General features: G+C 40.0%; 1 protein-coding gene across 1 annotated transcript; it reads right to left on the reverse strand.

Moving 5' to 3' along the window:
- Positions 1-11,860: 11,860 nt before the first annotated feature.
- LOC129761256 (uncharacterized) lies at positions 11,861-12,511 on the reverse strand. The gene has a single exon (XM_055758971.1). It carries the CDS (start codon positions 12,509-12,511, stop codon positions 11,861-11,863), a length of 651 nt encoding a protein of 216 aa, XP_055614946.1.
- Between the last annotated feature and the right edge of the window lie 383 nt (positions 12,512-12,894).

The following is a 12,894-nucleotide window of genomic DNA, read 5'->3' on the forward strand; positions in this document are numbered from 1 at the left end:
TCTCCTGGCTCGGAGGCAGCTCGTCCGGAGAGAGTTAATTGTTTCATTCCACCAATAGACCGATCGTCGTTCGTTTTTTGGCGTTATTTTTCGTGGCATTGCGATGTCACATGCTCGGACAACACTCTCTGTCAATTCGCTTGCATTTAAATTGGTGACAAGTCGCTCCATTTGGAGTGCTTCCAGAAAGAGATTTTTGTCGAACAATTTTATCTTCCACTTTCGACCGTTTTCTATCATCCCTCGTCTTGTTGATGAGTTCTTATTGCAGATTGTGTAGCGAACCGCTTGGTGATCACTGTGAGTATAGCTATCGCAGACTCTCCAGTTCATATTTGGTGCCAGTGTCGGGGTGCAAAATGTGACATCTATAATATATTCATCGTATGTGTCGAATGCAAACACCCCATGGCTATACGCAAGCAACGATATTGTATTCTCTCCAGCTTGAGAATATGAATCCTGGCAGCTGATCGGAAGCAAAAACTGCCATATTCTAACACTGATAATATCGTTGTTTTGTACAACTGAATGAGGTCTCCTGGATGGGCACCCCACCATGTTCCGGTAATTGTTTGGAGAAAATTGATTCTTTGCTGGCATTTCTGTTTCAAATACGCAATGTGTCTCCCCCAGGTACACTTAGAATCAAAATATACACCCAGGTATTTGAAAAACATAGAGTGTTGGATCGTTTTGCCGAATAGGTGAAGCTGGAATTGGGCGGGTGCGTGCTTCCTAGAAAAAACGACCATTTCAGTTTTCTCCGTAGAGAATTCGATACCCAGCTTGAGGGCCCACGTGAACAGATTGTTCAGGGTATCTTGCAACGACTTTTGCAGAACGACGGGATTAGTACCCGTGATGGAAATAACTCCGTCGTCTGCTTCAGCGTGCAGTCTCTAGTTAGACAATCATCCATATCATTGACGTAAAAACTGTACAAGAGGGAGCTTAGGCAGGAGCCTTGCGGTAGGCCCATAAAACTGTAACGAGAAGATTTTGAGTTTCCATGAGAGAAATTCATGTGCTTTTCTGACAGTAAATTGTACAGGAAATTATTGAGAATTGGTGAAAGTCCACGATTATGAAGCTTCTCTGAGAGAATTTCCATGGAAACTGAATCAAATGCCCCTTTGATATCGAGGAAAACGGAAGCCATTTGTTCTTTGCGAGTAAATGCGATTTGGATTTCAGAAGATAGCAGCGCGAGACAATCATTCGTCCCTTTACCTCGGCGGAAGCCAAACTGCGTATTTGACAGCAAAGTGTTCGTTTCGACCCACTTGTCCAAACGAAGTCGAATCATTTTCTCTAACAATTTGCGAATACAGGATAACATTGCAATCGGCCTATACGAGTTGTAATCGCAAGCCGGCTTGTTGGGTTTTCGTATGGCTATCACTCTCACTTGTCTCCAGTCATGCGGGACAATATTCAGCTCCAGAAACTTGTTAAACATGTTCAGCAAACGCTGTTTTGCCAAGTCGGGAAGATTCTTCAACAAGTGTAAGTTTTCGCTAGCTCAGAGGTAGACTTAACCTCAGGGTCGGCTTCTCCACCAAGTAAGAAGTGGACTCACGATGCGAAACGGAATTAAAGTAGAACCACTATTAAAGGATTCGTTATATAATAAGAACAGAAGGTAAGTATGATAATGTATTTCTTTATTTCTTTTCAGGTTAGGGGGTTAGTACCGATGCGGCCGGACAGGAACTGTAGAGCAGGTAAGTCGGCGAATTGTAGGAGAGAGAGAGGTAAGTTGTGGTTTCGTATTACTCACGCAAGGTGCCCGCTGACGGTCGTCGACCTTATTGGTTCCAGTACGGTTCTCACTGTACTGTTACCTCAAAGACTTTGGATCGACTCACCCGAAAGCGTGTGGAGCAACGATGACGTTGGGGGCTCGCTGACCACCGGCACTCGATCTGAGGTACCTCCACCGTCGGAACTTCACTGCGAGGAGGGTGGATGTCACTCGGCGCGTACGATTCCCGGGAGTTGCGACCTTCCAGCCCCTATTTTCTCTCGCACTCTTCAACTTTAAAAAGTAACTTTCACTTTATTTTCCGAATCCCCAAACGATTCCTTCGACGGTCCGTGAGCTAAGAAAGAGTCGAGTCGTCCTCGCCTTCCTTCACAGCTCAAAATCCTTCTTCCTCCTGTTTCCTTCTCTCTCTCTCTCTCTCTCTATCTATCTCTCTCTCTCCTCCTTTTCCTTTCCGCTATTTGCATTTGGGACCGGAAATCTTCCAACCGGTCTCGTTGTAGTTATTGTTTATTTTCACAGTTGATGTCAGGTGTTTTTTGACAGCAGGCGTTGCCTCACAGGTAAGTATTCTTTGGGAATGGGATGAATATTAGTGGGTTTTTTATCATACTTCTGGATTCCAATCTTAGTAACGAATATATGGTTCTTTCTTGTTTCGTTTTTTTTTTATCTCATTAAAACCGTAACAATTATCCCTCTCTTGAGAGAAAAAAAAATAACAGAATAGTTATAAACATTTCGTTATTTTTTTTTAATTATATTAAATATACGCATCGCTTTTCATAATAACATTTGCTTACAACTTTCCAATTTTCATCAACATCTTAATTCCGAATCAATTCAACACTGTTCATCAGTTCTATATTTTCTGGAATTTATCAACTTCGAATAGTTTCATCCTAATTTTTATTCCAACTTCTATGCACGCATTCTTCAAAAAACCTTTGGTCTTAGGGCATTCCTTCTATTTTCATTCAAGCGTCTCTCATACTTGTTCTACCCAGATCTACCTTATATCATCCATTCTATTATATCCTATTCTAACTATCTAATCCTACAGATCCAAAACTTTATGTGGATAATTGATCTCTCCACAAAATCAATCGAGACCTTCTGAACTCTCTCGACTGTTTAAAGCCCCTTTCTTCACTTCATCAGTTATTTCGCGAATCCAAGAGTAAATGCTAATATTCTTCTTCAAAACTTATGCTCTGATCTCAATTCTACTAGAAAATGAACGGAGTTTATGATCCAGCCTAGGACTTAAACATCTAGGGAGATGCGAGATGGCATTAACCTTCCATCTCTATTGTGACAACCTTGAAGAACAATCGACATTCGATTGACGAAACGTCAATAAATCATGCATGCGCACAGGCATGGAAATTTCTTTGGAGATTATTCTGGCAAGCTGGGTGTGAATTTCGTCACATTTCCAGTACACACTGGGAAAATAGAATTATGACTATCATTATTCTAAGTGGAGAATGGTAAGGTACTCCAATGACTACTTGGCTACTATCTTACATCTTTTAGCTGCGGTTTAGATTTGGACAATTGTGAAAGAGAACCCGTTACTCTTCGGTTCACAGAATTATCCTACAGATTTCTCATCCGTTGCAAGATCATGAATCCATTGGTGATTGATAACTTCGAAAATCTACTCCAACTGACTCCTCAGTCAAGTTTTATGTCTTTATACCATGAGTACCTTACCCACGACGTGCACCCTTCACCAGGCATCTCCAACCAAGTTTGATTTCCATACTTTTGCAATTCCTCTGTCATTTTTGATCTGTCCATGCGACAAAAAATCCATGGAATACCAGATCACCTACGCTCCAATGTTATCCCGTCGATATTTTCGGAAAAATATGGGAAAGTTGGATCTGATAAAATGTTCTTTACTGACGGTTCATACATAAACGGGTCCACTGACTTCGGTATCTTCAATGAAAATTCCAGTGCCTCTTTCAAACTCAAAGATCCTTGTTCCGTGTATGTCCCAGAAATGGGTGCGATATACTATGCTCTAGGGATCATTGAAACACTGCCCATCGACCATTATTTTATTTTTTCAGACAGTCTCAGCTCAATAGAGGCAAGCCGCTCAATGAAAGTTGATAAACGCTCATCTTATTTCCTAACAAGAATAAGACATCTATTGAGTGTTTTGGTCGAAAAATTATTCAAGATTACCTTAGCATGGGTTCCCTCTCATTGCTCGATTCCGGGGAATGAGAAAGCGGACTCGCTAGCTAAGGTGAGCGCTTCAGAAGGCACACTTTTGACGTAGGACTACGTCTTTCATTTCTATACCGGGGTGTAAAATCAAAGTTTCGAAAACGAAAGCGTTACGCCGGAGACCGAGATTTTGAACGTTAATAGCTCCTAAACAACTGAACGAAATGGTATGATAAACACTTCATTCGAAAGATAAAATGTCTACGCGTTATATACTTGTTACTTTTTCATCCAAAAACTTGTTTCAATAGTCTTAAAATTGCTTTCAAAACAGGCTATTGAAATCACCAATCGGTATATAAGCGAGCGGCGCTCGGAAATCCACTCAGTTCTAATTGAACAGCGATTGGAGCATGTTGTCGCTGTTGCGGTGAAGCTCTTTATTTATCATGAAAGCGCGGATGAACGGTGTAACCAAGAGCCTGTTTGTGCACCCTAGGCCAGAAGGGAATCTATCAGGAGGAGAGTGATGCCACAAACGGTTCCCTGGGAAGACATCGCTACACACACATACACGCGCGGCTATTAACAGGTGGTTATCGAGTTGGCATTAACCACTGGTGGGCTTCCAGTATCGAGGAAAATGTGGAAATATCTAATCGTTACTGAAAATAATCTGCCAGTTCCTCTGGGAATTTTCAAAATATATTCATGTGAAAGAGTTTAATTGAATGTTTTCTATCCATGTTACACTGTGACCAAATATGTTTCAATCAAGTGCTATTAACAGGTGGTTATCGAGTTGGCATTAACCACTGGTGGGCTTCCAGTATCGAGGAAAATGTGGAAATATCTAATCGTTACTGAAAATAATCTGCCAGTTCCTCTGGGAATTTTCAAAATATATTCATGTGAAAGAGTTTAATTGAATGTTTTCTATCCATGTTACACTGTGACCAAATATGTTTCAATCAAGTGCTATTAACAGGTGGTTATCGAGTTGGCATTAACCACTGGTGGGCTTCCAGTATCGAGGAAAATGTGGAAATATCTAATCGTTACTGAAAATAATCTGCCAGTTCCTCTGGGAATTTTCAAAATATATTCATGTGAAAGAGTTTAATTGAATGTTTTCTATCCATGTTACACTGTGACCAAATATGTTCCAATCAAGTGCTATTAACAGGTGGTTATCGAGTTGGCATTAACCACTGGTGGGCTTCCAGTATCGAGGAAAATGTGGAAATATCTAATCGTTACTGAAAATAATCTGCCAGTTCCTTTGGGAATTTTCAAAATATATTCATGTGATAGAGTTTAATTGAATGTTTTCTATCCATGTAACACTGTGACCAAATACATTTGGTTTTGTGGTTTTTCAATCAATCGCAATTAACAGGATAGCTTCAGAAGATTATTCTTCCCCATCAGTAGGATATTTCCGTATCCAATATTGTATGCCCCCGCAATCGATTATTGCTCAGTCGCCGAAAGTTCCGAGCTCAGAGAGTTCATTCCCCTCTAGTTTGCCTTCCAAATTGCCATCGTAAACCACACCTTCTCTCGATTCAATCACACACAAAAAGCATACTTAAGCGATATTCTGGTGGTGAGACACATTCATTTTTCGTGAGGACATCGACAAGACAACATCGTTGCCTAACGTGCTGGAGGAGGTGGACGGCGAAGGATCGACACATACACGCGCAGAACTCTTTCCGTTAGGATGCCATTCAGCATCGAGAAAGTTCCGGAAAGATCTAATCATTGCTGGAAAATAATCTGCCAGTTCCTTTGGGAATTTTCAAAATATATTCATGTGAAAGAGTTTAATTGAATGTTTTCTATCCATGTAACACTGTGACCAAATATGTTTCAATCAAGTGCTATTAACAGGTGGTTATCGAGTTGGCATTAACCACTGGTGGGCTTCCAGTATCGAGGAAAATGTGGAAATAACTAATCGTTACTGAAAATAATCTGCCAGTTCCTCTGGGAATTTTCAAAATATATTCATGTGAAAGAGTTTAATTGAATGTTTTCTATCCATGTTACACTGTGACCAAATACATTTGGTTTTGTGGTTTTTCAATCAATCGCAATTAACAGGATAGCTTCAGAAGATTATTCTTCCTCATCAGTAGGATATTTCCGTATCCAATATTGTATGCGCCCGCAATCGATTATTGCTCAGTCGCCGAAAGTTCCGAGCTCAGAGAGTTCATTCCCCTCTAGTTTGCCTTCCAAATTGCCATCGTAAACCACACCTTCTCTCGATTCAATCACACACAAAAAGCATATTTAAGCGATATTCTGGTGATGAGACACATCTTGGAGGCGAATGAACTGCAAAGTTTAAAGCCTCTTAAAAACAAAGAAACGAAATGAGACACATTCATTTTTCGTGAGGACATCGACAAGACAACATCGTTGCCTAACGTGCTGGAGGAGGTGGACGGCGAAGGATCGACACATACACGCGCAGAACTCTTTCCGTTAGGATGCCATTCAGCATCGAGAAAGTTCCGGAAAGATCTAATCATTGCTGGAAAATAATCTGCCAGTTCCTTTGGGAATTTTCAAAATATATTCATGTGAAAGAGTTTAATTAAATGTTTTCTATCCATGTAACACTGTGACCAAATATGTTTCAATCAAGTGCTATTAACAGGTGGTTATCGAGTTGGCATTAACCACTGGTGGGCTTCCAGTATCGAGGAAAATGTGGAAATATCTAATCGTTACTGAAAATAATCTGCCAGTTCCTCTGGGAATTTTCAAAATATATTCATGTGAAAGAGTTTAATTGAATGTTTTCTATCCATGTAACACTGTGACCAAATATGTTTCAATCAAGTGCTATTAACAGGTGGTTATCGAGTTGGCATTAACCACTGGTGGGCTTCCAGTATCGAGGAAAATGTGGAAATATCTAATCGTTACTGAAAATAATCTGCCAGTTCCTTTGGGAATTTTCAAAATATATTCATGTGAAAGAGTTTAATTGAATGTTTTCTATCCATGTAACACTGTGACCAAATATGTTTCAATCAAGTGCTATTAACAGGTGGTTATCGAGTTGGCATTAACCACTGGTGGGCTTCCAGTATCGAGGAAAATGTGGAAATATCTAATCGTTACTGAAAATAATCTGCCAGTTCCTTTGGGAATTTTCAAAATATATTCATGTGAATGAATTTAATTGAATGTTTTCTATCCATGTAACACTGTGACCAAATATGTTTCAATCAAGTGCTATTAACAGGTGGTTATCGAGTTGGCATTAACCACTGGTGGGCTTCCAGTATCGAGGAAAATGTGGAAATAACTAATCGTTACTGAAAATAATCTGCCAGTTCCTCTGGGAATTTTCAAAATATATTCATGTGAAAGAGTTTAATTGAATGTTTTCTATCCATGTAACACTGTGACCAAATACATTTGGTTTTGTGGTTTTTCAATCAATCGCAATTAACAGGATAGCTTCAGAAGATTATTCTTCCTCATCAGTAGGATATTTCCGTATCCAATATTGTATGCGCCCGCAATCGATTATTGCTCAGTCGCCGAAAGTTCCGAGCTCAGAGAGTTCATTCCCCTCTAGTTTGCCTTCCAAATTGCCATCGTAAACCACACCTTCTCTCGATTCAATCACACACAAAAAGCATACTTAAGCGATATTCTGGTGGTGAGACACATTCATTTTTCGTGAGGACATCGACAAGACAACATCGTTGCCTAACGTGCTGGAGGAGGTGGACGGCGAAGGATCGACACATACACGCGCAGAACTCTTTCCGTTAGGATGCCATTCAGCATCGAGAAAGTTCCGGAAAGATCTAATCATTGCTGGAAAATAATCTGCCAGTTCCTCTGGGAATTTTCAAAATATATTCATGTGAAAGAGTTTAATTGAATGTTTTCTATCCATGTTACACTGTGACCAAATATGTTTCAATCAAGTGCTATTAACAGGTGGTTATCGAGTTGGCATTAACCACTGGTGGGCTTCCAGTATCGAGGAAAATGTGGAAATAACTAATCGTTACTGAAAATAATCTGCCAGTTCCTCTGGGAAATTTCAAAATATATTCATGTGAAAGAGTTTAATTGAATGTTTTCTATCCATGTAACACTGTGACCAAATATGTTTCAATCAAGTGCTATTAACAGGTGGTTATCGAGTTGGCATTAACCACTGGTGGGCTTCCAGTATCGAGGGAAATGTGGAAATATCTAATCGTTACTGAAAATAATCTGCCAGTTCCTCTGGGAAATTTCAAAATATATTCATGTGAAAGAGTTTAATTGAATGTTTTCTATCCATGTAACACTGTGACCAAATATGTTTCAATCAAGTGCTATTAACAGGTGGTTATCGAGTTGGCATTAACCACTGGTGGGCTTCCAGTATCGAGGAAAATGTGGAAATATCTAATCGTTACTGAAAATAATCTGCCAGTTCCTTTGGGAATTTTCAAAATATATTCATGTGAAAGAGTTTAATTGAATGTTTTCTATCCATGTAACACTGTGACCAAATATGTTTCAATCAAGTGCTATTAACAGGTGGTTATCGAGTTGGCATTAACCACTGGTGGGCTTCCAGTATCGAGGAAAATGTGGAAATATCTAATCGTTACTGAAAATAATCTGCCAGTTCCTTTGGGAATTTTCAAAATATATTCATGTGAAAGAGTTTAATTGAATGTTTTCTATCCATGTTACACTGTGACCAAATATGTTTCAATCAAGTGCTATTAACAGGTGGTTATCGAGTTGGCATTAACCACTGGTGGGCTTCCAGTATCGAGGAAAATGTGGAAATAACTAATCGTTACTGAAAATAATCTGCCAGTTCCTCTGGGAATTTTCAAAATATATTCATGTGAAAGAGTTTAATTGAATGTTTTCTATCCATGTAACACTGTGACCAAATATGTTTCAATCAAGTGCTATTAACAGGTGGTTATCGAGTTGGCATTAACCACTGGTGGGCTTCCAGTATCGAGGAAAATGTGGAAATATCTAATCGTTACTGAAAATAATCTGCCAGTTCCTTTGGGAATTTTCAAAATATATTCATGTGAATGAATTTAATTGAATGTTTTCTATCCATGTAACACTGTGACCAAATATGTTTCAATCAAGTGCTATTAACAGGTGGTTATCGAGTTGGCATTAACCACTGGTGGGCTTCCAGTATCGAGGAAAATGTGGAAATAACTAATCGTTACTAAATTAATCTGCCAGTTCCTCTGGGAATTTTCAAAATATATTCATGTGAAAGAGTTTAATTGAATGTTTTCTATCCATGTAACACTGTGACCAAATACATTTGGTTTTGTGGTTTTTCAATCAATCGCAATTAACAGGATAGCTTCAGAAGATTATTCTTCCTCATCAGTAGGATATTTCCGTATCCAATATTGTATGCGCCCGCAATCGATTATTGCTCAGTCGCCGAAAGTTCCGAGCTCAGAGAGTTCATTCCCCTCTAGTTTGCCTTCCAAATTGCCATCGTAAACCACACCTTCTCTCGATTCAATCACACACAAAAAGCATACTTAAGCGATATTCTGGTGGTGAGACACATTCATTTTTCGTGAGGACATCGACAAGACAACATCGTTGCCTAACGTGCTGGAGGAGGTGGACGGCGAAGGATCGACACATACACGCGCAGAACTCTTTTCGTTAGGATGCCATTCAGCATCGAGAAAGTTCCGGAAAGATCTAATCATTGCTGGAAAATAATCTGCCAGTTCCTTTGGGAATTTTCAAAATATATTCATGTGAAAGAGTTTAATTGAATGTTTTCTATCCATGTAACACTGTGACCAAATATGTTTCATTCAAGTGCTATTAACAGGTGGTTATCGAGTTGGTATTAACCACTGGTGGGCTTCCAGTATCGAGGAAAATGTGGAAATAACTAATCGTTACTGAAAATAATCTGCCAGTTCCTCTGGGAAATTTCAAAATATATTCATGTGAAAGAGTTTAATTGAATGTTTTCTATCCATGTAACACTGTGACCAAATATGTTTCAATCAAGTGCTATTAACAGGTGGTTATCGAGTTGGCATTAACCACTGGTGGGCTTCCAGTATCGAGGGAAATGTGGAAATATCTAATCGTTACTGAAAATAATCTGCCAGTTCCTTTGGGAATTTTCAAAATATATTCATGTGAATGAATTTAATTGAATGTTTTCTATCCATGTAACACTGTGACCAAATATGTTTCAATCAAGTGCTATTAACAGGTGGTTATCGAGTTGGCATTAACCACTGGTGGGCTTCCAGTATCGAGGAAAATGTGGAAATAACTAATCGTTACTGAAAATAATCTGCCAGTTCCTCTGGGAATTTTCAAAATATATTCATGTGAAAGAGTTTAATTGAATGTTTTCTATCCATGTAACACTGTGACCAAATATGTTTCAATCAAGTGCTATTAACAGGTGATTATCGAGTTGGCATTAACCACTGGTGGGCTTCCAGTATCGAGGAAAATGTGGAAATATCTAATCGTTACTGAAAATAATCTGCCAGTTCCTTTGGGAATTTTCAAAATATATTCATGTGAAAGAGTTTAATTGAATGTTTTCTATCCATGTAACACTGTGACCAAATACATTTGGTTTTGTGGTTTTTCAATCAATCGCAATCAACAGGATAGCTTCTGAAGATTATTCTTCCCCATCAGTAGGATATTTCCTTATCCAATATTGGATGCATAAAACCTTGTGCCTCCAACGTAACGCTCTCGTTTTCGAAGTTCTCCAAATATTCATTCATTCAGAATGAATTCAGATTCAACTTCATACAAATGATCTCTAAATCAACGATAGTCCTACGTCACCCTTGCGGTTATATAGATATAACCCACTTCCTGTTTTTGAAAGGCAAATTGCCTATAATGAATATTTTCACATTCCTCGTCAGGACACACTCGTTAGTTGGCAGCGCATGTGGAGTGAAGATGAGTTCGGTCGTTGGTTACACACGATTATCCCTAAGGTTGGTTTAAGTGCTTGGTTTAAGGGATTGAATGTAGGTCGTGATTTCATTCGCATGATATCTCGGCTCATGTCCAATCACTACAACCTAAACGCGCATCTCTATCGCATTGGGCTCGCAGCAAACAAACTTTGTGATTGTGGCGATGGCTACCACGACATCGAGCATATTGTCTGGTCGTGTATCCGGTTCCATGCTGCTCGCTCTCAGCTCTCTAGAGCACTGAGAGCACAAGGCAGACAATCGGATATCCCCGTCCGGGATATCTTAGGTAGCCGTGATCCTGATCTTCTGCTTCATCTATACCTGTTCCTCAGAAACGCCGATGTCAACGTTTAATGATGTTTCCTTCGTTGTGTCCCCGTTTTATATCCCTCCTATCCGATCGATAAACTTTTACTTAGTCGCGGCAATACATACACATACTCTTTAAAGATGCACGGGCCGAAGGTTGTGCAGTCCACTGATGATTCAACAAGAGCCAAAGGTTGTACCGCTCATGACAACTCTACACGAGCTGATGATTGCGCCGGTTAGTGACCATTCTTTCCTGGATTCCTCGAGTCGAGAAGACGCACCACGCTAGATATGGGGTACATACTAGGGGGGCGTTGCTGATTAATGGTCAGCTGCATCCAAATAGGAAGTATCCCGTGTCGGTCACACGTACAGAGCATTGGAGACAGCAACATCCCAATTACGAGAACACTTGTAATACTAACATCGAGCCGACCGCGAGTAATCGGTTACATATTACTAACATAGATAATAAGAAAAACTGTTAAAATATTGAACTCCGGCCCCGTCAGGCTAACGCCATAGGAGCTTTGATAAAAATATATATTTTGGAAAAAAAACCCGTTCATACAACCTTTGGTTGTTATCCTGGCTTCAGTAAGGCAGCAGGCCATATTCCCAATTTTTTTCCATTGAGGTCCACAAGCTCATATGACGAGGCACCCTTCTTGTGCACAATTCGTGCTGGAAGAAATTGTGGATCATATTTAGCATTGTATTGGTCCGCGGCGCTAGATAAGGCCATGTTGCGGCGATACACGAGCTGTCCTACATCGAAACTTTTACTGAAGTTCCGATGCCGTAGGGCGTATCGTTTTCTCCCTTCTTCGTGAGCAATTTTGAGGTTCTTCTGAACCACCTCACGAATTTTCCCGAACATCTGTTCTTGATGGGACAATCGATCTTCAGAGGCAAGTTCATTATCTCCCAGCCAGCTATGATCTCTACCGGTAGCAAATAGCTCATAACCGTGAGTAACAAAATAAGGAGTCAACTTTGTCGCATAATGAATTGAAGTATTCAAAACCGTTTCAATTTCAGACAGGCGAACGTCCCAAAGTCTCTGGTCCTCCTTGACGTAAGTACGGATGGCTGTATTGACTGTCCTATTCACCCGCTCGACAGGATTTGCCTGCGAGTGGTATTTGGAGTTAAGCCAATGTCGGATCTGGTACTTGTCAAGTAGAGCTTTGAATTCTTTGGATAAGAAGCACGAAGCGTTATCGGTAATCATAACCTCGGGTTGAATTGCGGAAAAACCACTGATCTCGGAGCGTAGCTGAAAGTGACACACTATCGATTCGCCGGAAAGGACATAACATAACCCACTTGCTAAACAAGTCTACGACCGAAAGGATATATTGGTTTTGCTTCTTGCTCCGCGGCAGGGGGCCTATGAAGTCTAGAGCTATAATTTGCCATGGATGATCCGTCATTCGCTGTTCACCTAAGGGAGGAGCCATAGCTATATTTGGCGCTTTAGTTTCCTTGCAGATGGTGCATTTTTGAATATATTCACGTATATCCGCAACCAGATGATGCCAGAAGTATCGTTGACGAATTCTCGATAAGGTTTTGTCGATGCTTGTGCGAGAAATAGGCAATGATCCTCTCCTG

This window comes from Toxorhynchites rutilus, chromosome 1 (genome assembly GCF_029784135.1).
Source record: "Toxorhynchites rutilus septentrionalis strain SRP chromosome 1, ASM2978413v1, whole genome shotgun sequence".
Classification (NCBI taxonomy): Eukaryota; Metazoa; Arthropoda; class Insecta; order Diptera; family Culicidae; genus Toxorhynchites; species Toxorhynchites rutilus.